This window comes from Sorex araneus, chromosome 2 (assembly GCF_027595985.1).
Source record: "Sorex araneus isolate mSorAra2 chromosome 2, mSorAra2.pri, whole genome shotgun sequence".
Classification (NCBI taxonomy): Eukaryota; Metazoa; Chordata; class Mammalia; order Eulipotyphla; family Soricidae; genus Sorex; species Sorex araneus.
In genome coordinates this window covers 273134553-273158147 of record NC_073303.1, presented here as the reverse complement: position 1 = coordinate 273158147, position 23595 = coordinate 273134553, and the positions used below count along the sequence as shown (strand labels likewise).

The 23595-nt window shown below is 58.9% G+C and overlaps 2 protein-coding genes across 2 annotated transcripts in view; one reads left to right on the top strand and one right to left on the bottom strand.

Moving 5' to 3' along the window:
- WWTR1 (WW domain containing transcription regulator 1) overlaps nucleotides 1-4558 on the top strand; it is a 116777-nt gene extending 112219 nt beyond the window's left edge. Inside the window, exon 7 of the mRNA XM_055128621.1 lies at nucleotides 1151-4558. Coding sequence (XP_054984596.1) covers nucleotides 1151-1335 — 185 coding nt within the window. The 3' untranslated portion in view covers nucleotides 1336-4558. The remainder of the gene's footprint in view (nucleotides 1-1150) is intronic.
- A 4089-nt stretch (nucleotides 4559-8647) lies between these two features.
- Nucleotides 8648-21004, bottom strand: TM4SF4 (transmembrane 4 L six family member 4). The gene is made up of 5 exons (XM_055128729.1): nucleotides 20680-21004; nucleotides 19903-19992; nucleotides 12513-12661; nucleotides 10323-10518; nucleotides 8648-9000 (listed from the first exon to the last, which is right to left on the bottom strand). Exons 1-5 carry the CDS (start codon nucleotides 20851-20853, stop codon nucleotides 8983-8985), a joined length of 627 nt encoding a protein of 208 aa, XP_054984704.1. The 5' UTR covers nucleotides 20854-21004; the 3' UTR covers nucleotides 8648-8982.
- Nucleotides 21005-23595: the final 2591 nt, after the last annotated feature.

Here is a 23595-nt window from a genome sequence, read left to right as displayed (position 1 = left end):
GCCTGGCGGGGCTCAGGGGACCACGGGTGGTGCCGGGGATCGAACCCAGATCAGTCGTGTGCAAGGCAGGCGCCCTACATGCTGTACTAGCTGCCAGTCCCCCATCATGTCTTTTAGGAGTTAGAGAGAGAGACAGAGAGAGACAGAGACAGAGACACAGAGACAGAGACACACACAGTGAGAGAGACAGTGAGAGAGAGAAAGACAGAGAGACACAGAGAGAGAGACACAGAGAAAGAGAGCGAGCGGGAGAGAGACAGACAGAGACAGAGACACAGAGACACAAACAGTGAGAGAGAGACAGAGAGAGAGAGACTGAGAGACAGAGAGAGACTGAGAGACAGAGAGAGAGAGAGAGAGAGAGAGAGAGAGAGAGAGAGAGAGAGAGAGAGAGAGAGAGAGAGAGCTGGGCTGAGTTAACATGGAAGCCCCCGTTCTGTCCCTGACACCACATGGTCTCCAGGCACTGCTGGTGTGGCCCTAATACCCGAAACAAATGGGAAGTTCCTAGGAACGAGAGAGCCCCGGGAACTAGAGAAGACCTGTCCGGGGTCAGTCACCCTGTGCTCCGAGCCTGCCCTGGGGGGCGCAGCCCGCGGTCAGACACGGTGCTTCCTCCAGCGCCTTCGGGCCACTTTCTTGGACCCGGGCTGCCCAGAGACATGTAAGAGTGTCCGGGCGTCTCTGCGGCTCTCCTGCGGGACCCTTCCCCTCCGCTGGCAGGGGCTGAAAGTTTGCAGACTGGAGTGTTTGCGACCTGCCGTCGAGAGGGGCTTCATTTTTAACCCCGAGTGGGAGGGTCAGAGCTAGTCAGGCGACCCCGTGGGCCGTATCTCGGAGATCTTTAGCAAGAGGAAACCCAGCAGGGGCCGGAGAGGGAGCCCCGAGTTCAGGAGCTTCCCGTGAGCTGCCCGCCAGGGCTCCACCCTGCCCCTGCACCTCTTGCTGCACCCCCACTGGGAAGCACCACCACCGTCCCCTCTGCACATGGCAGCTCGAACCCAGGCCCAGGGAGGTGCATGCTTCCCCGGGAGCCACGGGTTCGAGCTCCCCCTAACGCTCCCATGACAGCTCCCATGCACCCCGCGGGTAGCCTTTCCCCCCCCAACCAAGCAAACCGCTGAAGGGGGCCCCTCGGATGCTTCTCTAGGAGACAGCGCGGCCCCGACGGCCATGAGCATGAACCCGCAGCAGAACCGCTTCCCCGACTTCCTTGACTGTCTCCCGGGCACGAACGTGGACCTCGGCACCTTGGAATCCGAAGACCTGATCCCGCTCTTCAACGACGTCGAGTCGGCTCTGAACAAAAGCGAACCGTTTCTCACCTGGCTGTAAGCCGCGCCCTCACCCTGGGCCCCTGGGACACTCCTCGGAGCAGAGCTGAGGCTGCAGGTGACCCCCTCCCCGCCTCCCTGCCTCCTGCTCCGGCCTCTGCCCTGATGGACACTCACTTCAGCGGGAGTGAACGGACCTGGCCTTCCCTCACGCTGCAGACCTGTGGGCCCGGGGCCGGGTGAGGCGGGGCTGGTCCAGCAAAGCCAGTTTAGCTCTCGCCGCCCCAGGGGTCAGCGTCCTGGGTCCTAGTGGAATCTGTCTGCCAGTTGATCAGAACCCACCCGATTTCCCAAGGGGGCGTGTATGTGTGTGTGTGGGGGGGGCGTGGGGGGAGGCTCAGTCCAGGGAATGAACACGACCCCCGACCGACTGGTTATCCGGAAGCTGTTCGTGCCAGTGTAGTACCAAACGCTTTGAAACATATTGAACTTGAGCTTCAAAAACAAAAAACAAAAAACACAAAAAAACCAAAAAACAAAGAACAAAACCTCTGTGCGGATGGCACGACTCGGCTCTGGGGACGCCTGGCTGGCTTGCCAGGTCCTGGTGGTGACTGTTCTGTTCCTACCCAGCCACACGGCGTTCTGTCAAAATCTTTATTTTTGAACATTTTTATTGCAGAGTTTACTTCTCTCCTCCCCAGTAGGAGGGAAGCGGGGTCGTCTGGGCCCATCACCCAATGCCACAGAACTCCGGAAAGAGACCCATTTGGGGACCCTCTCCGAGCCTCCCCCCCCTACCAAATTCTTACAAAGGGCAAGTTGGATCTCTAACGGACCACCTCTTAGGATGGGAGATTTCGGGCACCGTCATTTTGCCGAGAACACCAGGGCTGCCGAGTTTGGGTTTTTTTTTCTTTGTTACCCACCTGGGGAAACTCTGGGTTTGTTTGTCTTGGGAAACGGTTCTGTGAGCATGAGAGCAGCGGTTCCGTCTGCCGCCTGCATTTCGCCTTTGCTTCTCGAAACCCTGGAACCGGGCTGGGTCTGCTTTCGAGATTTCAAATGCAGCGAAAATCATCTCCTCTAGGAGAGTGTGTGAAGGATGGAGCTGATCTCTGACTGGTGTGGAAACGCCCGCCGGGGCGTCTGACGTCAGCCAAACCCATTCCTCCGTATATTCTGCTAACCCCCTTTGCTACCGTGGGTATACAGAGGCATGAACTAGTACTCAATACCTCTTATGTAACCAAAAAAAAAAAACAAAAAACAAAACCCAAAAAAAACACATTAAAAAAAAATTAACTTTGAAGGACTGAGAGGGAACACCCGTGGGGGTCCCCGGGCCTGCAGCCTGCCTGCATTGCCGATGACGTCCTGAGCGTTTCACGGTGGGAACTGACATTATTTATGATCTATGAATTTCCTATCTCTTTGAAATCGCACCCTTCAGGTCTCCGGGAGGAAACTCTCCATTCCCTGGGCTCCGGCTTCCCGGGGTGGGGGTGGGGGGTCCGAGGGCAGGTCCCCACGCAGGGACAGGCGCGGGATCCCCTGGCGGGTGGAAGAAGGCAAGTGTGGAGGGCCGAGGTGGAGGTGAGTGGGTCGGGTTCGAGGCCAGGAGGTTCTACTGGAGAAGGGGACGTGGGTGAGAGCCAGGAGCTGGGAGGGGGAGCCAGGCCCTGTCGGGAGGAAAAGCGCTTCAGTGCACTTTATGGGGGAGGGGCGAGAGCATCCGTCAGCTGGGGCCTCCCCCAACGCCCAGAGATGCTCGTGGTGCCCTGGCTCCCTTCCCAGTGCTCCGGGAGAAGTGGACGGATGTGTGTGTCTGTCACTACTACACTGAAGAGAGCACTCTTTCTTTTTCTCTTTGGTTAGTCGTCATTGCAGAAAGCCGCAAAACTTTTTACAAAACAGAGAGCAATCCAAAGAACCGAGGCGTTCTTTCTGGTTCCTTCTAAGGAAAGAAAAAAACAAACAAACAAAAAAAAAGGAAACACGAAACAACAGCAACTGAGACCTAACAACTGAGCAGTGTTACTGTATTTTTAAAAAGATATTTTTATAGATGTGTTTTCAGGGTGTATAAGAGAAACAGCTATCCCCCTGTTTTTGTTTTTGTTTTTTTAATAGTTAAAACCTGGACGATTTGTATTTTTGATTTTTTTTTATAATTTCCTAGTAAGCTGTGGCATTAGAAAATACTAGAAAAAAAATTTAGTGAAATTAGTTGGCACATTTATTAATGAATATAACAAATATTTTTTTTTTCATGATAAAATGTGGACCCAGAGGAAGTGTTTACTAATAGACAAAGCCAGATATAAATTGTTTGTTTTCAGGGCCATCAACAATGGCCTTTGTGAACAAACACTAAAGTTAGAAATTTCAAGTTTTAAAAAAAAAAACTTTTTAAAAGGTTTATAAAAGGTTTATCCTAATATCAGAAGTATTAAACCCCTGCAGAAATCTTAATAAGGTGCTATTTATATTATATTTCTTACTATAGAGCATCTTCCTGGAGAGTTCGTCTATTTAGTTTGAAATCAGTCAATTCCACTATTTTATCCCTTCTTTTTATCTTATTTAAGATGCCTATGAAAAATTAAAATAATTCTAGATCTGGAGAGACGGTAGTTTGGGGACGGCTCCTGCCCTGCCCTGACATCACCCCTGGTCCTCCAGCCCCGCCAGGAGTGAGCCCTGAGCATTGCTGGGGGTAGGCCCTAAACTATAAATTAATGAATAATAATTTCAGAGACTTGTCTTTCAAGGTCCCCCCCCCCCCCCCCCCCGCCCTGCCCCTGATAAAGTACTTTTTCTCGAATACATTGCCAAGTACCTATTCGCAGCCTGCACAAGCGAAGCCCTGGTTAGCGGCTCACTGTAGTACTTAGGGTGTGAGGTGGTCGTGTGGCGGATGGCACAGGACAGAGCGTCGCCCGCGCGGAGTAGGGAGCGCTCCGCGGAGGCAGCGAGCTGGCGCGTGTGTTCGCTCTGAGGGAGTTGCCCCGGAAGCGGAGGCTGTTCCGAGGGAAGGGGAAGGGGAGCCGGGGGAGCGGGAGTGGACGGAGGCCGTTTCCCTAACACACTGCTGCAGCTAACCCGAGCAGATGTCCCTCTCCATGTCACCTGACACACGCGTGTGCGTGCGTGTGTGCGCGTGTGGGTGTGGGCATTTGGAGAGGGGACGTCCCGTCGGTCCCACCCGACCTCTGCCCTGCATTTGGGGCTGGTTTTGACTCCGCTGTCTCTGTAAGAGAAATAAACGCAATTGGATCCCCGCTGGGCGTCTCTGTCTGTTCCTGCCTGTGTGATCCTTCCTGTGACGCCGTGGGTGGTCGGGGCCGCTCCTGGCAGGCGGCCAGAGAGGGGGTTCCACACGCAGCCTCGGGGCCAGCGTGGAGTCTGCTTTCCACCTGGGTCGAAGTCACCAGCTGTGATTCATTCCCTCCCTCCCTCCCTGTCTCCTCCCTCCCTCCCTATCTCCTCCCTCCCTCCCTATCTCCTCCCTCCCTCCCTGTCTCCTTCCTTCCTCCTCCCTCCCTCCCTTCCTCCCTCCCTCCCTCCCTCCCTCCCTCCCTCCCTCCCTCCCTATCTCCTCCCTCCCTCCCTCCCTGTCTCCTTCCTTCCTCCTCCCTCCCTCCCTTCCTCCCTCCCTCCCTCCCTCCCTCCCTATCTCCCTATCTCCTCCCTCCCTCCCTGTCTCCTTCCTTCCTCCTTCCTCCCTTCCTCCCTCCCTCCCTCCCTCCCTCCCTCCCTCCCTGTCTCCCTCCTTCCTTCCTTTTTTCCTTCCTTCCTTCCTTCCTTTCTTTCTTTCTTTCTTTCTTTCTTTCTTTCTTTCTTTCTTTCTTTCTTTCTTTCTTTCTTTCTTTCTTTCTTTCTTTCTTTCTTTCTTTTTTCTTTCTTTCTTTCTCTTCCTTCCTTCCTCCCTCCCTCCCTCCCTCCCTCCCTTCCTCCCTTCCTCCCTCCCTCCCTTCCTTCCTTCCTTCCTCCTTCCTTCCTTCCTTCCTTCCTTCCTTCCTTCCTTCCTTCCTTCCTTCCTTCCTTCCTTCCTTCCTTCCTTCCTTCCTCCCTTCTTTCTTTCCTTTCCTTTTCTTTCTTATGTTTGGGTCACACCATCAGTGCTCAGGACTTACTGCTGGTTCTGTGTTCAGGGGTTGCTCCTGGCGGTGCTAAGGGCACCATACGGGGAACTGTGTGGTGACCACGAGTGCACCCCCACATGTCTATCCCCTCAGCCCCCATGCTGGGGCCGGACTGGGGGCTTCGCGCACACAAGGCGTGTGCCTCACCGCTCAAACCCACACATAGCCCTGCCCCCTCCTGTTTTGTATTTGGGGGGGTGTCTTTTTCTTTCTTTATTTTTTGCACCACAGTAGTTTATGATAGAAAGTAGCCGGGGTCCTACACATGGACAGACAGGAAGACACAACACTCTGTGTGTGTGTGTGTGTGTGTGTGTGTGTGTGTGTTGGGGGGGGCGTGGGGCTAGACCAGGAGCTGCTCCACGGACCGCTGGACGGCCGGGTCTGCTGCCTCAGCTGGGAGCCCTCTGTGACGGTGACGGAGCGGGCGATGACGGGCCGGACACCCCGCGGGCCCTGCCCAGCCCTGCCTGGAGCGCACTGACACGCAGGGCGCGGTCTCGTCCTCACACGGCGGCGGGAGGTGCAGGACGGTCCCCAGCACGACGGACCCCGAGACGCCTCTGTGGGCGTTTGGGTGCCGCACGGGCTCCTTGCCGCAGCTGCTGTGGTTCGTGACCGCCGGACAAGACCCGGGAGTGTCTCAGTGAGGCGGCGTCTCTGAGGGGCTCAGCTCTCGGGCTCACGGCGGCGGCGGCATGGCTGGGTCCCGCGGCCGCGCCACACCCCCGGAGCTCGGCCGCCCGCCCACTCGCAGTCCACTCCCGTCACTCTTAAGCTGCGTCACCGTGAGCCACAGCCCACAGCTGTCCGTGCCCTGGCAGTGCCACTCAGGGCCGAGCCTTGGCCTCTCTCGGCCACCCGAACCCAGACTCATGTCTAGGGTTCCCGTCCTCGGGGCGGGCTCCGGACGTGTGGTTTGGGGTGACTCCCGGAATCTCATGGGCCGGTCATGACTGAGCCAGCACTCACCCCCCCCCCCAGGCTGTGTGGCTGCTCCCCTCCCTGGCCCCCAGGATATTCCCAAGGGGCCACAGTGGAAAGTGGCTTAAATGGGGACCTCAGGGGGGCCAGAGCGACAGCACAGCGGGGAGGGTGTTCACCCTGCACGCGGCTGACCTGGGTTCAATCCCCGGCATCCCATAGGGACCCCAAGCACCGCCAGCAGTGAATCCTGAGAGCAGAGCCAGGAGGGACCCCTGAGCATCGCTGGGTGTGACCCAAAAGGCAAAAAGGGGGCAGGAGGGGGAAGCTCACACCAGACCGGTTAGGGGAGAGGCCCCCATGGGAAGGAGACCAGTTAGATGGGGGTCATGGCAGGGAAAAGATGGAAAACCAGCAGCCTAAAGGGAATCATGTCTGTGCATGTGTATGTGTGTGAACATGTTTGCTCAAATGTGTCTGCATATGTGTGTATGTGTGCATATGTGTACATCCATGCATGCATATGTGTATGTGTGCCCATGTGCATGTCCATGCATGCATATGTGTATTTTGCATGTGTGAGCATGTGTGAGTGTTTGAATGTCCATGTGTGCATGTGTGTATGGAGTCTGTGTGTGTGAGCATGTAATGTGTGTGCACGTGTGTCTATGTGTATGTATGTGTATTCTTGTCCGAGCAGTTGTGTGTGAGCATGTGTGCATATGCGTGTATATGTGAGCATGTATGTGTGTGCATGTTTGAGCATGTGTGAGCATGTATGCATGTGTGTTGCAGTTAAGGTCCCCCTCCGAGACCCCCCGGGTCTGCCCTCTCCCTGTTCACTCTCCAGGCCTCCAGATTGATCTTGGCTCTGGCTGCAGCACAGGGAAGGTGGCAGGTCACTGTCCCGTCCTCACTGCCTGCAGCCAGCCCTCAGGAGGGGATTAGAAGTGGCTTTATTGGTGATTATGCAGACCTCACCTTCCCTGCCTACCTGCTGGCGTGTGACTCCCTCTGCTGTGCTCGGGCGACAGACCCCACAGCCCCTTGCTGCAGCCCCAGGTGCTTGGACGGAGGCCCCGGGCTGGGCTGGTGATCGAGCCCCCCCTGCCCCCCGCAGGCTCTGAGTCTCATCCAAGCCACCGCCCCACGTTCCGATCCGATGGCGGGCTGGGAGCAGAGGATGGCAGTCACTCGTCTCCCGTGTCCCCTCGGTGCTCAGTGAGCCCCACGCTTGATCCCGGGGGGCTTCACCTCCAGGTGTGCGCGTGGGGCAGGACTGGCCTCCCAGGAGCCGAGTGTGGGCAGGATGGCCGAGGCTGCCGCCTGACACGGCTGGAGCCGGGCACCTCGCTCCGGACGGCTGTGGCGCCGAGACCCACGCCCAGCTCAGGAAGTGAGGTTTCTGCCTTGGTGTACGGCGCGGCCTCTGATAAGCCGCCGCCTTCACCTCAGGCTGTCGGCTGGCGACGCTTGCCCAGGCGGCTGCTTGAATCACCGGCGGGAAAGAGTAAAGAAGGGGCCAGTCGTTCACCCGTGCCTTGCTTTTATTGATTTACTTATTTTGATGGTGCCGGGAATCGCACCCAGAACCTCACACATGCAAAGCAAGTGCTCTAACCCATTCACAGTCCTGTTCAATCTATTGCCTCTCTGTACGCGCGTGCATACACACACACACACACACACACACACACACAAACATGTACACATTTTTTTTCTTTTTTACTTTCTGGGTCACACCCAGTGATGCACAGGGGTTACTCCTGGCTCATGCGCTCAGAAATTACTCCTGGCGGTGCTTGGGGGACCCTATGGGATGCTGGGGATCGAACCCGAGGTGGCCACGTGGAAGACAAACACCCTCCCCACTGTGCTATCGCTCCAGCCCCCCACATACACTTTTGAATGGGGTTTTGGGTCGCTTCTGGCAGTGCTCAGGGATCACTCCTGGTTCTGTGCTCAGGGGATCACTCCCGGGAGCACTCAGGGGACTAAGCCAGGCTCAGCCCATGCCAGGCAAGCCAGCATCCGAACCCTGTACCGGTCCCCATCATTCTGGTGACAACACCTCGGAATCGCCAGCACCCGAACCCTGTACCTGTACCGGTCCCCATCATCCTGGTGACACCACCTTAGCACACCAGGGACGTCTTCGTGAGTGACGGCAGGGCCCAAACGCAGGCCGCAAGGAATCCCGCGGTGTTTTACCAAAAGGCATCACACATCAGTGATTCATGATACACCCCTCATAAGCACCACCCCCGGCACACACATTCATAAATATCACAAACTCGGGCCTCAGTTTCTCACTTTTAATGTGCTTTCTCCCTGTGTCAGGCAGAACTCGCCAAGGTATAAACATCTTTATTTACAAAGAGGCACAGCCCCGTGTGACCGGGAGTATCCCCAACGGGAGGAGAACTCGAGACGGCAGCTGAAACTCTGCTCTTCGCTTCAGAAGAGAAGCTCATCCGGCAGACGCTTCGCCGCCTCGCCTCTGCCCGGTGGCCACACCAGCTGCGCCTTTCACCGGAGAGGAACGTGGCGTCAGCACAGTGGGGACGCCGTGGGCAGGAGAGTCCGGCCCCCCACTGGCCTCCGTGGGCAGCCCCCGGGGCAGCTGTTCGTGGGGTTTACACGGGTCCGTCGTCCTGGGGGGAGGAAAGGTCACTTGTTAAGGTGCGTCCTGACTCTCTCTCCCGGCCCCCTCATTCCCGGACTCTTCGCGCCTCGGCCATTCCTCTCAGGAGCAAAATGCCCAGACAGGCAGCCTGGCGTGGGAGCTTTACTGCTGGGTAGGGGGCCACACCTGGTGGTGCTCAGGGTCACTCCTGGCTCTGTGCTCGGGGCTCACTCCTGGCTCTGTGCTCGGGGCTCACTCCTGGCTCTGTGCTCAGGCTCACTCCTGGCTCTGTGCTCGGGGCTCCCTCCTGGCTCTGTGCTCAGGGTCACTCCTGGCTCTGTGCTCGGGGCTCACTCCTGGCTCTGTGCTCAGGGGTCACTCCTGGATCTGTGCTCAGGGCTGACTCCTGGCTCTGTGCTCAGCGCTCACTCCTGGCTCTGCGCTTGAGGCTGACTCCTGGCTCTGTACTTAGGAATCACTCCTTGCTCTGTGCTCAGGGCTCACTCCTGGCTCTGTGCTTTGGGCTGACTCCTGACTCTGTGCTCAGGACTGACTCCTGGATCTGTGCTCAGGGCTCACTTCTGACTCTACTTAGGAATCACTCCTGGCTCTGTACTTAGCAATCACTCTCGGTAGTGCCCAGGGGCCCGTACACAGTGTCAGGGATGGAACCGGGTCAGCCATCTGCCAGGCAAGCGCCTTCCCCACTGTCCTCTCTTGGGATCTGTGACGCCGGGGTCGGACCCCAGCCTTCAGGCCGCTCCCTTTTCCATGTGGCAGCTGGAATCTGCCTCTCGAGTGGGACCCTGTTCTGCAGGGCCCCGGGGTGGGGGCTCGGGACGACTGTGAAAGACCCCCAGAGGTGCAGAAGAGGTGAGTGGGCTGACAGCAGCACCCATGGGCTCTCCTGGCCACCGGGCGCCCCTGGGCTGCTGGGAACCAGCATCCACCGCTCAGCTCCTTACGGGGCGGTGTGTGTGTGTGTGTGTGCGTGTGCGTGTGCATGTGTGTGTGTGTGCGTGTGTGCGTCCATTTATGCACTATTTGTGCGCCGCTATTTCCTTTTTAAAAGTCACGATTTTCCTTCTTCCTGTTCATTTGCTTCTTCCTCGGTTTTATTTCATGTCGCCCTGTGTTCTGTCCTAGCTGACTGCCCGGAGCACACAGCTTCCGGGGGGGGCAAACGGCTCCCCCAGGGAAGAAACAGCTGGGACTGTTCAGCCCCTGGTGCTGCCCTGCTCACCCCCCCCCTGCCCTGGGTAGACACCCCCCTCCCGCCCTGCAGACACCCCCTCCCGTGCCCGCAGCCCCCCCTCCGTGCAGAATCGGAGGACAGAGGCCCCAACTCACCCCACAGCAGCAGCAACAGCGACAGTCCCCACACAGGGTGCCCAGGAGGCCGTTGACCACCTGGATGGCACAGAGGAACATCTGGATGCCCCCGATGACCAGCAGGATGGAGAAGAGGGTCAGGTTCCAGGGGATGATGTTCTCAGGTTTCAGGCACTTGGACCATAAGTCCTTGCCACCACCACCGAGGTAGTTCCTGGGGGGAGGGAGAGACACGGGTCCAAAGAACGATCCCTCTGCGGGGGGCTGACGCGGCCCTGCCCAGCCCAGTTCCCCCTCGCGGCAGAAACGCCTACGGCCAGCTGGGCAGAGCCCTCCCTCCCGACAGACAGACAGACAGACAGACCAGCATCTCGGCCGGCCCGTGGGGCTGGGTGGGGGTGTTGCTGTAAGGAGCTGGAGCTTGGGTGGAGGGCCTGGTGGATCTCCTACGCCTCGGGTGGGTGAAGGTCCACCCTGCAATGCGACAACATTGTCAAGGAATAGCAACTCCCCGAATGGGGAAGTGCCAGACACAAGCTCCCTACGCAGAAGAATCCGGTTATTTGGAAGCCACCTAAGATGTTCTTCAATCTGTGCTATCTGTGCCCCCCGGGGGATCACCAGGTGACCACATTATTGGGGGTTGCAAGGGCTGTCTAGATGCAGCTTTAGGCTGGAGCGATAGCACAGCGGGTAGGGCGTTTGCCTTGCACGTGTCAGACCCGGGTTCGATTCCCAGCATCCCATAGGGTCCCCCGAGTGCCGCCAGGAGTAATTCCTCAGTGCATGAGCCAGGAGGAACCCCTGTGCATCGCCGGGTGTGACCCGAAAAGAGAAAAAAAAAAGATGCAGTATTTCCCCGGCAGCTTGCAGACGCTCACGCTCTGAGAAGGGCCTGGAGTTCGCACGCACGGCGGCGGCGTGCCAGCACCCCCTGGTGGCGAGGCTGGAGAAGCGCTCGCAGGGCAGCTGGAGGGGCGCGGGGAGACGGGCGTGCCGCCTTGAGCGCTGCTCCAGGCCCTGAACCTCTGCGAGGTGCAAGTTTAGGGCGCGGAGAGATTCAGCGGGTCTTGGAAGGCCCTGCCCAGTGCTCTCAGCAGCCACCTCCTCCAGGACGGACTCCGCCAGGCTCCTCTTACCCCCACCCCCTGTGAGCCCCGCAAAGAAACAGGTATGTGAGCCCCGCACCTGGGAGCGCGCCCCCTGGCGGACAGTTTGATGAAGGGCACGCACCGGAGTCTGACGCATGACCCCGACGGAGCAGGACCCAGAGCATCAAATGTGTTGTGACCTGCGTGTGTCACCCCGGGGCGGGGGAGCCCCAGCGACCGAGGGGAGGGAGGAAGTGGGGGAAGCAGCTGTGGGAAGTCGGGGGAGGCTCGAACAGCCCCACGCACGGACCAAGACGCAGGCTCAGCGCGTGCTTTGTTTGCAACGAGGCTTGATGCCCTCTCTGGCACCACCCGGTCCCCAGACCGTCATCGAGAGTGACCCCAAAATTTTAAATGGGGAACCAGAGAGACAGGGCTAAGGGGCATGCCTTGCGTGCTACTGACCCCGTCTGGTCCCCTCTACCACACAGTTCTCCGAGCGCCACTGGATGTGGCCTTGGAGCCCTCTGAGCACTGCTGGGAGGGCAGGGGTACTCCCGAGCACTGCAGGGCCACACCCCCAGGTCCTGCTCAGTGGCCGAGAACCACCCTGGGAGTGCTCCTTCGGGAGGAAGAGGAGGTGGAGGACTAGAAGGAAGAGGAGGAAGAGGAGGTGGAGGACTAGAAGGAAGAGGAGGAGGAGGAGGAGGAGGAGGAGGAGGAGGAGGAGGAGGAGGAGGAGGAGGAGGAGGAGGAGGAGGAGGAGGAGGAAGTGTCTGAAAAGTCTCTACAGCGGCCGGACAGATAGGGCGTTTGCCTTGCATGCAGCTGACCCGGGTTCGACCCCCGGCATCCCATATGATGCCCTGCACACACCAGGCGGATTCCTGAGTGCAGAGCCACGAGGAAGTGCTGAGCGCTGCTGGATGTGGCCCCGACCCCCAAAAAAGGGGGCAAAAGCAGAAGAGAAAAAGGGGCCGAGAAGCGAATAGCGGCAGGCGGTCCCCGTCTGCGGAGAGGGGACGGAAGACGCCGCGGGGGTCCCCCAGCGCCCGCGGCTCCCGCGGCGGGAGACCGTGCGCCCCCGTGCGGCGGCCGCGGGCACTGCGGCGCTCACCCGTCCGTGAAGGGGTACGTCCACTGGGTCCCGTTCGTGCCCATGGCCACGAGGCACTTGGGGCCTCTGTTGATGGCCACGGCGGAGACGGAGAAGGAGTATCCGGCGCCCAGGAAGCCGATCACAGCGAACAGGGTGGAGGAGAGCATCTGAAAGCCAAGAGACGCGTCACGCTCTGCACGCCCGTCCCCCTGCCCCGAGCCCGCGCGTGGACAGCGGCCACTCGGTGGAGTCCACGGGCCTCTGGGGGCCCCTGATCGCGGCCCCTGATCGCGGCCCAGAGGTCCCCGGAGGGCGGGCGGGGGTGAGATTTGTTGGGAGACCCGGTTGTAAGTCGGGCGTGTTGGAACGAAGCGTTTGGGAAGGGGACTGGAAGTGCCATGGTCCATGCTGAGTGTTGGGTATTTTTTTTTTTGGTGGGGTTGGGGACTCCCTAGCAGTGCTCATGGGCCTGGGGGTTGCAGAGTTGCTCAGGCGCTGAGGTGAAGGGGTCTGCCAGGGCCCGGGGGTGCTGGGGGGGTCAGGGGTCTGCAGCGTGGGGCCTGAGCACCAAGCAATCTTCCGCCCAAGGAAACGTCTCCTCAGCGCTCCTCGATATGATCTGTTGATTTGGGGGCGCCACTCCTGGAGGTGTCCAGGGGCTCTCCTTGGTTCGGTGCTCAGGGGTCATGCCTGGTGGTGCCTGAGAGACACTATGGGGTGCTGGGGACGGAACCTGGACCACCTGCATGCAAGGCGAGTGCTCTGGCCTGTAGACCACCCCATGCCACTTAGGGCAAGGGTGCGCCCAGCTGTGCTCAGGGCTTGCTCCGGCTCTGTGCTCGGGCTGGTCCTGACGGGGCTATGGGGTACCGGGGATCGAACCCAGATTGGTACATACGAGGCCGGGCACCTTCCCCGCCATCCTATCTCTCCGGTCCCCCATGGGAGGCGGTGTTTTTAGGTGTCTTTTTTTTTTTTGCTTTGTTTTTTGGGTCACACCCAGTGACGCATAGGGGTCACTCCTGGCAGTGCTCGGGGGACTATATGGGATGCCGGGGATCGAATCTGGGTCAGCAGCATGCAAGGCAAATGCCCTACCTGCTGTACTATAGCTCCAGCCCCTGGAATGCATTTTTCTTTTTTATTTCCTTTTTTTCTCTTTTTTTTTTTTTAGGTCACAACTGGTGATGCACAGGGGTTACTCCGGGCTCTGCACTCAGGAGTTACCCCTGGCAGTGCTCAGGGGACCGTATGGGATGCTGGGAATCAAACCCAGGTCGGCTGCGTGCAAGGCAAACGCCCTACCCACTGTGCTATAGCTCCAGCCCCTGGAGTGCATTTTTCAGCTGTGTATGAACAGGCATAGATGTTCAAGTCAAATAGACTTTCTCTACAGAGTAGCAGGGATTTGCTGGCACGTTGCTGTTGGTTAATGATAAAGTGCCTAGAGAGCTAGTACCGCAGGCAAGGCTCTGCCTCGGATGGACTCCATCCCGGTCCAATCCCCGGCACCCCATGTGGTCCCCAAGTGCAGAACCAGGAGGAAGCTCTGAGCACTGCCAGGTGTGGCCACGCCCTTTCCTCCCCAAACTATTGATTGTTAATGCTAAGAATAAGATCATGCATCAGAATGTGTTTTGGTCTGGGGCGGGGAGAGGGAAACCCATGATTCCGCACTGGGGGTGTCGGGGGGCCCTGCCCACTGCTGGGGGTCCCCGGGGGTCTCGGGCACCTCAAGGTCCAAGCAGCTGTGAGTCCTCATGCCCTGTGGGTCCACCAGCCGGTGGCGTTGCTTGGAAGTGCCCCAGGCCCCCTCCAAACGCTTTCTGGTCTGATCGTACGGGTTGCCCCCGAGTGTCTCCTCCTTCTTCCGTCCCTCCCTCCCTCATTCCTTCCTTCCCTCTTTCTTTCCCTTCTTTCCCTCCCTCCTCCCTTCCTGCGACTGCAGGTCTCAGGGGAAAGGCAGCGCTAGGGGGCGCTGCAGGGAGAGAGCAACGGCTGACGGGGGCCCTGAGTTCGCTCGGTCCCCGGCACCCCGTGGGGAACACCCCGGCCCCCACCAGGGCAGGGGAGCCCCCGGTCCTGCGAGGTGTGCGCCCAGCACAGAAACAGAGAAGAGTTCTTGGGTTCATGTGTCGGGGAGCCGACGGCAAACACCAGTGGGGCTCCACGGCACAGCACCCGACATATGTGTGTGTGTGTATGTAAGTGTGTGTGAATGTGTGTGAGTGCGTGAGTGTGTGAATGATATGAGTGTGCATGTGAATGTGCATGTGAGTGTGCATGTGAGTGTGTGAGTGTGTGAGTATGTGAATGAGTGTGTGTGAGTATGTGAATGAGTGTGTGAGTGTGTCTGTGTATGAATATGTGAATGAATGTGAGTATGTGTATATGAGTGTGTGTGGTGTAAGTGTGTATGAGTGCGTGTGACTGTGTGTGTGAGTATCTGAGTGTGTGTGTGGGTATGAGTGTGCATGACTGTAGGTGTGTGAGTGGGTATGAGTGCGTGACTGTAGGTGTGTGCGTGGGTATGAGTGTGCGTGACTGTAGGTGTGTGCGTGGGTATGAGTGCGTGTGACTGTGTGTGTGAGTATCTGAGTGTGTGTGTGGGTATGAGTGTGCGTGACTGTAGGTGTGTGCATGTGTGTGAGTGTGCATGACTGTAGGTGTGGGCGTGTGTATGAGTGTGCATGACTGTAGGTGTGTGCGTGTGTGAGTGTGCGTGACTGTAGGTGTGTGCGTGGGTATGAGTGTGCGTGACTGTAGTGTGTGCGTGGGTATGAGTGTGCGTGACTGTAGTGTGTGCGTGGGTATGAGTGTGCGTGACTGTAGGTGTGTGCGTGTGTGAGTGTGCGTGACTGTAGGTGTGTGCGTGTGTATGAGTGTGTGTGACTGTAGGTGTGTGAGTGGGTATGAGTGTGTGTGAGTGTGACTGTGTGTGACTGTGTGTGAGTATCTGAGTGTGCGTGTGTATGAGTGTGTGACTGTAGGTGTGTGAGTGGGTATGAGTGTGTGTGTGTCCACTTACTCGCCTGGGTTCTCTCCCCCAAACTGCAAGCCAAAGGAAAGAGCCAAGGTAGCCACCGGGCGGCAGTCACGCAAGCACAGGGGAAGCCAGTGCTGTTGTGGGAAGATCAAAGACCCGGGGGATCCGACCGAATCCCAGGCCTGGGCACAGGCGCGGGCGAGCCCGGGGCGGGGAAGGCGCTTGCCGTGCCACAGCCTTGCCAGGCTCGAGCCCGGCTGCCCGTAGGGTCCCCCGAGCCCCGCCAGGAGCCAGGGAAGCCCTGAGCACCCGGTGTGGCCCGAAGGCAGCGAAGACAGAAGACAGAAGAGTCATGGACAGAGAGGCCATGGGGTGCCTGTGTGTGAGTGTGAGTGTGCGAGTGTGTGAGTGTGAGTGTGTACCTGTGTGTGAGTGTGTGAGCATGTGTGTGAGTGTGCGCCTGTGTGTGCCTGTGTGTGAGTGTGAGTGTGAGTGTGCACATGTGTTTGAGTGTGAGTGTGCGCGTGTGTGTGAGTGTGCGTGTGCGCATGTGTACAAGTGTGTGAGTGTGCGTGTGCGAGTGTGAGTGTGTGAGTTTGTGAGTGTGCAGGTGTGTGTGAGTATGAGTGTGAATCTGTGTGAGTGTGCGCATGTGAGTGTGAGTGTGCATGTGTGTGAGTGTGTGCCTGTGTGTGAGTGTGAGTGTGCGCCTGTGTGTGAGTGTGAGTGTGTGAGTTTGTGAGTGTGCGCATATGAGTGTGAGTGTGTGCATGTGTGTGAGTGTGTGCCTGTGTGTGAGTGTGAGTGAGTTTGTGAGTGTGCGCATATGAGTGTGAGTGTGTGCATGTGTGTGAGTGTGCGCCTGTGTGTGAGTGTGAGTGAGTTTGTGAGTGTGCGCATATGAGTGTGAGTGTGCGCCTGTGTGTGACTGTGCGTGTGTGAGTGTGAGTGTGTGTTTGTGAGTGTGCAAGTGTGTGTGAGTGTGAGTGTGCACCTGTGTGTGAATGTCAGTGTGCGGGGTCTGAGCCGTGCACTTCCCCTTGCTGCAGGCCTCGTGTCCCACAGCACCGGCACCCACGCCTGCGGAAGGCCAGCCCGCCCGCTGCTGACTAAGGCCCAAGCACCCCCAAGCCTCTGCCTGACCCCAGTCCTGTGAGTTCCCATGACACCTGTAGGCAGGCCCCGTCGATGTCATTGTCAGCTCTGATGGGCTTATCAGCCTCCCTTGTTCCTCCCACAGCCAGGAGGGACGGGACCCAAGCCAACAGGCCGGCCGGGGACGTACGTGCCTGGCTCACCGTGGGGTCCCTGAGCACTGTTTGGGAAGACCCCCCCCCCCGTCCCACCATCATAGACAAGCAGGGTCAGCTGGGGAAATAGGGTGCTGACCCATGGGCTGGGCCCCGCTCCCACCCCGGCATCCCCGCTCTACTGGGTGCTGCTGGGCGCACCCCCCCACTCCCCAAACCCCAACTACTCCAAGTCACACAGAGTGATCTCAAAGTGCACAGCACACACACACACACACACACACACACACACACACACACACACACGCTCTCTCTCTCTCTCTCTGTCCCTCGCCCTCCCTCCCTCCCTGGAGTTGAAAGCAACAGCCCCTCTATCCTCTGCCTTCCCGGCTCTCTCCCTCTCGGGTTCCAGCCAGCCTGATGGAAGGAAAATCGCAGGGACTTGGGTCGGGCCCGGGCTGGGCACGGGAGTCTGAGCGCCAGGGACATTTTCCCATAGGACGGAAGGGACCGGACTCCCCGCCCTGCCGGGCTCGGGGGGCAGGGCCCGCTGTCTAGAGTGGGGGGCAGAAGCTGCACCCCGGAGCTCAGTCCCTGTTTTCGGAACTAGGGGCTGTGGGCGGGAGAGAAGTTCCAGGCACCATCAGGGCTGACCCTGGGGGCCCCGGCCCCCCAGCAGCCCCAGCGTCAAGCCGTGCATCTACAGAATTAGGCTGAGCTGCTGGGGGCAGAGAGGGAGAGAGAGAGAGAGAGAGAGACAGAGAGAGAGAGAGACAGAGACAGACAGAGAGACAGAAACAGAAACAGAGACAAAGGCAGGAGGGGACTGAAAAAAAAAAAGAAACAAAGGAAGAAGGGAAAGGAAAGCGCAGAAGTAGAGAAGGAAGGAGGAAAGACAGTGGAAAAAAGAGGAAAAAAGGAAGAAAGGAAGGGAGGGAAAAGGGGGTATGGAAGGAAGAAAGAGAAAGAAAAGAAACAAAGGAACAAAGAAACAGAAAGAAAGGGTTAGAGAAAGAAAAAGAGAGAGAGGAAGGAAGGAAGGAGGGAAGGAAGGAAGGAAGGAAGGAAGGAAGGAAGGAAGGAAGGAAGGAAGGATGGAAGGAAGGAAGGAAGGAAGGGAGGAAGGGAGGAAGGGAGGAAGGGAGGGAGGGAGGGAGGGAGGGAGGGAGGGAGGGAGGGAGGGAGGAAGGAAGGAAGGGAGGAAGGGAGGAAGAAAGGGAGGAAGGAAGGAAGGAAGGAAGGAAGGAAGGAAGGAAGGAAGGAAGGAAGGAAGGAAGGAAGGAAGGAAGGAAGGAAGGAAGGAAGGAAGGAAGGAAGGAAGGAAGGAAGGAAGGAAGGAAGGGGAAAAGAGCCTAGATTCATTTCCAACCTTTTTTGGAAAACAAAAAACCCAGTAACTCTGATTGGACGGGCCTGAGTGGTGAGCCCAGGGCCCGGCACTGGCCTTGCATGCGGCCGACTCGGCCCCAGTTCAGTTCCCAGCCCCTGCGCCCCTCCAGGGGCCCCTGGGTGCGGCGACCTTGACCGAGCGCCTGGGTGTGTCCGCTTCCCCTTGTGGACTCTCTGGGGTGGGGACTGATAAAGGAGAGTCCGGGGCTAACCCATCCCTCTGCGGGGCGGCTGGGGCGGGTCCCTGGCCCGTGGGGGTGGCATCATCCTCTGCTCTGTGGCAAGGGCACCGGGTGTGGCTCCACCTGCCCCCCGGGACGAGGAGGCAGCTCAGGGCTCTCGGCGAGTGCCGGTCGCTGGTGGACGAACAAGCCTCGGGGACACGGGGGCCAGCGGCTCCGTCCCAGCCTCAGCGGCCCCCGCCCCACTTCCTTTAAGTCCCCGCCCGTTTTTTTCCCCTCAGCGTTTGGAGTGAAGAGCTGCCCACACAGCCCACGTCCCCAGTGCCCGAGGGTCCTCGGGCCCAGCCCTCCCCGGGAAGGGAAAAGCTTCCTGTCCGCGGGAAGAGGGGGGGCTGCATCTCCCACACCCAGGACCCTTCCCGAGGCCTTTCCCCGTGCAGAGCTGACCCGAGAAACGAGCCTGAAATTTCCGCCTTCTGGAAGATTCTGGCTCGTTCCTGTGGGGGGCTCCTTCCCCTCCGCCCCCCGGCTGCTGTGTCTCCCCGGGGGTCGAGCCTGGAGGTGCGGGTGACCAGCTGCCCGGCCTCCTGTCCCGTCTCTCCTGCCCCTCCAGGAAAGGGAAGCCCGAGGCCAGAGCGGCTGAAGGGGGGGAGGGCGGAGTGAACACCCCGGGGTCCCCTTTGTCCTCCCTCAGCTGTCCTGCCCAGGTGTGGCCTTGCTGGGCCAGAGACGCCGATGATCGGGGTCAGGGGGCGTTTGGGTGTCCAAGGAAGTGGACACACACCCCCGCACATCTTCACCAGCGTTTCTCACCTGGGGGTGTGTTTGCCTCCCTGGGGACTCCTGGAACATTCCATGGAGCCCACCCGGGAAACTGTGTAAACGGGACGTGGGGGAGCATGACCCAGGTGAGGGGTCACGGGAGTGGAGCTCAGCCAGAAGGAGCTGAGCAACAGGCTGGTTCACGGGCTCAGGCAGCCCCCAGCTCTGCGGCGCCCTGGACGGGCCCCTGACGGCCAGGCCCTGAGTAGGACCCGAGGGATAGTCCCCTCTCCCAGACACACGCCAGCGACAAGCCCAGCCGGCGGGCGGGGGCCACGTTGCAGCAGGAGGGCCTTGGCCTTGCAGGGGCTGACCCGGGTTCTATTCCTGACAGCCCCTGGGGTCCCTGCGGCCCGCCGGGAGTCCGCCCTGTGTGCAGGGCCAGGAGGAAGCCCCTCGCACCGCCGGGTGTGGCCCCCAAACAGAACAAAACGAAGCCCGCCTGGACCCTGCCAGGGTGCCCCGAGCCCTGCCAGGCTGACTCCAGGCCTGTTCCCCCACCTGGCGGAGCTTCGGGGCTGGGGGCAGCCTCCCCGCACCCCTGGGGTCATCTCCCGCACCCCTGGGGGCTCAGGGCGCCTGGGGTCAGCCTCCCCGCACCCCTGGGGTCAGCCTCCCCGCACCCCTGGGGTCAGTCTCCCCCCACCCCTGGGGGCTCAGAGTGCCTGGGGGCAGCCTCCCCGCACCCCTGGGGGCTCAGAGTGCCTGGGGACAGTCCCCCCACCCCTGGGGGCTGGAGCACCTGACCCCCCACCCGGCAGCCCCCCACCCCCACTCACCGCGAAGCGCTTCCCGCAGCTCTCGTTCCCGCAGCAGCCGCAGCAGTCATTGTTTTTCAGGCCCAGGAAGACCAGTGCGGGGAAGATCATCTGCAACCGAGAAGCAGCTCAGGGCTGGAAGGGGCAGAAGGGGGCGGGGGGGGGGGGGCCTGCCCGGGGCCTGGGGACTGGGCCACCCTGCACCCACCCAGCCCCGCTGCTCCCGGGCCAGACGCAAGCCCCGGAGCCCCCGAGGAGACGGCTGGGGTGCACCAGGCGGAGACGGTGTCGGCAGGAGAACGGGCTCAGCGGAGACCCTGCTCCTTGGGAACTGGGGCTCGGGGGACGCTGCCCACCCCCCGCCCCCCCGCACTGTCCGTCAGAAGGAAAGATTCAGGCGCCTCCATCCCACACAAGGCAGAGAGAGGGTGGACATGAGTGAGGCGGCAGGCCGAGGCTGGGGTGGACATGACCTTGTCCGGGAGGGGACAGGCTCGGATGGTGCAATGCTCAGGCCTCGCCACCGACTTTCCGCCCACTCATAAGGTCACTTCAAATCGTGCCATTGTGAGGATTGGGCGGGGGTGTGCACACCTGGGGGTGCTCAGGGCTGACTCCAGGCTCTGTGCTCAGGCATCACAGCCAGCGGGGTTCAAGGGACCCTGGGGGGGTGCCCGGGATCGAACTGGGAAGGACCATGGGCAAAGGAACTCCCAGACTCTATCTCTCCCACCTCAGGAGCTGTGGGGGTCCAAGGTTGGGGTGGGAAGCCAGCCGGGGGGGGGGTCACATACTCACCAGCACCCCACTGCCCAAGATGCCTCCGAAGTACCAGACCTCCTCGGACAGGTTGTCATTATTGTCCAGCACCTTTCCCCCCGGGAAAAACAGGAGGACGTTGGCCAGGAAGCCGCCCACGGCCAGGGGGATGAGGGCCCAGCCCAGGCACTTGGCACAGGAGCCCGTGCACATCTCGGGACGGGTGGGAGAGATCCGGGATCCAGCAGCCTCCCCGGCCTCCTTCACGAGGTGACTTCAGGCCCCCTTGACCTGGGCGTCCTGGGAGTGACCGGTTGATCTCCTGTCCAGCCCGCAGTGGTGAGTGGGGACGGCAGGGCACACACAGGCAGGCGTGTCTCGAGTCAGGCGGGGCCGAGGCATGGACATTTATATACCCTCTCTGACCTGAAGTCCGTTTTTTTTTCTTTTTTTTTTCTCTGTCAATGAGATTACACTCAGATCATTTTTTGCCATGGAGACCAATAACCCCTGTTAATCATCCACCAGCACCAAGGCGAGCCTCGTTATTAATTAGGGGCAGGACAGGAGCAAAGAGCGCCCAGGACTCCTGCGCCTGTCGGCTGGCCAGACCCCTGCCCGAGTTAAGGAGCACCCCTGACGCGCCTCCCCTTGCTCTGCACACATCAGGGGGCCATGGCGGCACTTGCCACTCAAATCAGCTCTCCGGCACCCTCTCCTGTGTCCCTGTCTTTCTCAGGGCCTCAGGGCTGCTCAAGGTCACCCTCACCAGCCCTGGGTGCCTCCCTATGGAAATCAGACCCCAGGGGGCTGATACTCAGCCTGCAGGAAGCTTTTCAAGCAAGATATTCAAAGCTCTCTCCTTTTTTTATTGATCGATCTTTCCATCTCTGTACCTGTGACTTGGGGGTTTGTCTCCTTTCTTATCTGGAGTGATCGAATTTGCAAAGATAAACAAACAAACAAACAAACAAATAAATAATACACTTTTTCCAATTGGCTTGTCCAGTTTTATCTTCCACATAAGGAAACCGCTGAGCTGGAGAGACAGCACAGGGGTTAAGGCACTTGCTGACCCCTGTTTGACCCGGATGCCACCTATGGTTCCCCCAGCACCTCCAGGAGAGATCTCTGAGCACAGAGCCAGGAGGAGCCTATGCACGGCTGGCTGTGAACCAAAAACCAAAAGGAAAGGAAAGAGGACAGGAGGGGAAAACCCCTACCTTCAGCGTGCACAAAAGGAAAATTGGTGCTGGGTGGAGGAGAGGAAAGATACAGATGGATGAGATGGAGCCACGGGAAGTGGTGTAGATGGGGGAAGAGATGGATAGATGAGATGGAGTCACGGGAAGTGGTGCAGACGGGGAAGACACTGGAAGATGAGGTGGAGCCAAGGGAAGTGGTGTAGACGGGGGAAGACACAGGAGGATGAGATGGAGCCACGGGAAGTGGTGCAGATGGGGAAGACACGGATAGATGAGATGGAGCCACTGGAATTGGTGCAGACTTTGGAGAAAGAGCAGCTTGTTAAGGAATGAATTTCCTGGAGTCCAGGGAAGTGGTGCCATGGTCTTGCAGATGTGAGTCCAAGAGTTTGATCCCCAACATGGCCCCCCTCTCTGAGTGCCATCCTGGCTATATGGCCACTGGGTATTGGCATCCTACCTCCTCAACATACCTGTGACCCAGGACAGGGCAGTGATGGCAACTATAGCCAGGGGGGAAAGCATAATCCTAAGAAGCGTCCAATCGTGACTGTGTGTGTGTGTGTGTGTGTGTGTGTGTGTGTGTGTGTGTGTGTGAAGAAGAGGGCTTATAAGTGAAGGGGTGGCAGGGGAGGCAGTACAGAGAAGAGACCACTATGGCAAGGAGAGCTGGAAATGGTCACTCTGGACAAGAACGGAGTGCTGGAAAGTGGTAAAGGGACAGATGTGGTAACCTTTCAGCACCTGTATTACAAACCGTGATGCAGAGAGAGAGAGAGAGAGAGAGAGGGGGGGGGGAGGGAGAGAGAGAGAGGGAGAGAGGGAGGGAGAGAGATAGAGGGAGATAGGGAGAGGGGGGAAGAGAGAGAGGGAGGGAGAGAGAAAGAGGGAGAGAGGGAGGGAGAGAGGGAGAGAAAGAGGGAGAGAGAGGGAGAGAGGGAGGGTGAGAGAGGGAGAGATGGAGGGAGAGAGAGGGAGAGAGAGGGAGAGAGGGAGAGAGGGAGGGAGAGAGAGATAGGGGAGATGGGGGGAGAGAGGGAGAGAGGGGGGGGAGAGAGAGGGAGAGAGGGAGAGACAGAGGGGGGAGAGAGGGAGAGAGATATTGTGTGCCATAGAGAACAGCTTTTTTTGGGGGGGGGGTGCTGGAGCAAACTGGAACCGGGACGTCAATGGTGGGAAGTGGACACTGGTGAGGGGAAGGGTGTTGGAACACTGTATGCCTGACAGACTGGAACCCAACCATGAACAACTTTCTGTGTATCTCGTGGTGATTCAATTAAAAGAAAGGAAAAGAAAAGAAAAGGCCTCTCTCTCGTGGGAAAGGTGCAGGGGTTTTGCTCCTGCCAGGATACTTCTTACTAAGGGGCTTTCTGCCACTTCAGGTGTCCGCTGTGTCTGTCCAGCCTTCACGGCCAAGCAGTGACCACCTGGTATCTCCTACGTAACTTAAGCCCGAAGGACAGATGGGATGGGCTGGGGGGCTGCTTGCTCTTTGCTGAGACCCTCCAGGTGGAAATCTGGAACATAAGATGGAATCGAGAGGGAGTTGAGCTTCTGCCACAAAACAAGTGTCATCATCCTGGCCCCAGGGAGACGGTGGGCCTCGGGGACCCCAGGCCAGGGAAACTAGAGACGTGATTCCAGAGAGTTCGGGCTGGGCGGTGGTACTGTGAGCTGTCAATGAGCAGAGAAGCAGAGAGTGCACGTAGGGATGCTTTATTTCCCTATTGCAGTTTAATTTTTTTTTTTT

Excerpts from the sequence above, each read along its gene's own strand:
- TM4SF4 (XM_055128729.1), bottom strand. The coding sequence starts at position 20,853 with ATGTGCACGGGCTCCTGTGCCAAGTGCCTGGGCTGGGCCCTCATCCCC. Across the intron at positions 19,993-20,679 it reads TCTTGGGCAGTGGGGTGCTG|ATGATCTTCCCCGCACTGGT; the intron begins GTGAGTATGTGA and ends TCTCGGTTGCAG. Across the intron at positions 12,662-19,902 it reads GCTGCGGGAAGCGCTTCGCG|ATGCTCTCCTCCACCCTGTT; the intron begins GTGAGTGGGGGT and ends CTTGGCTTTCAG.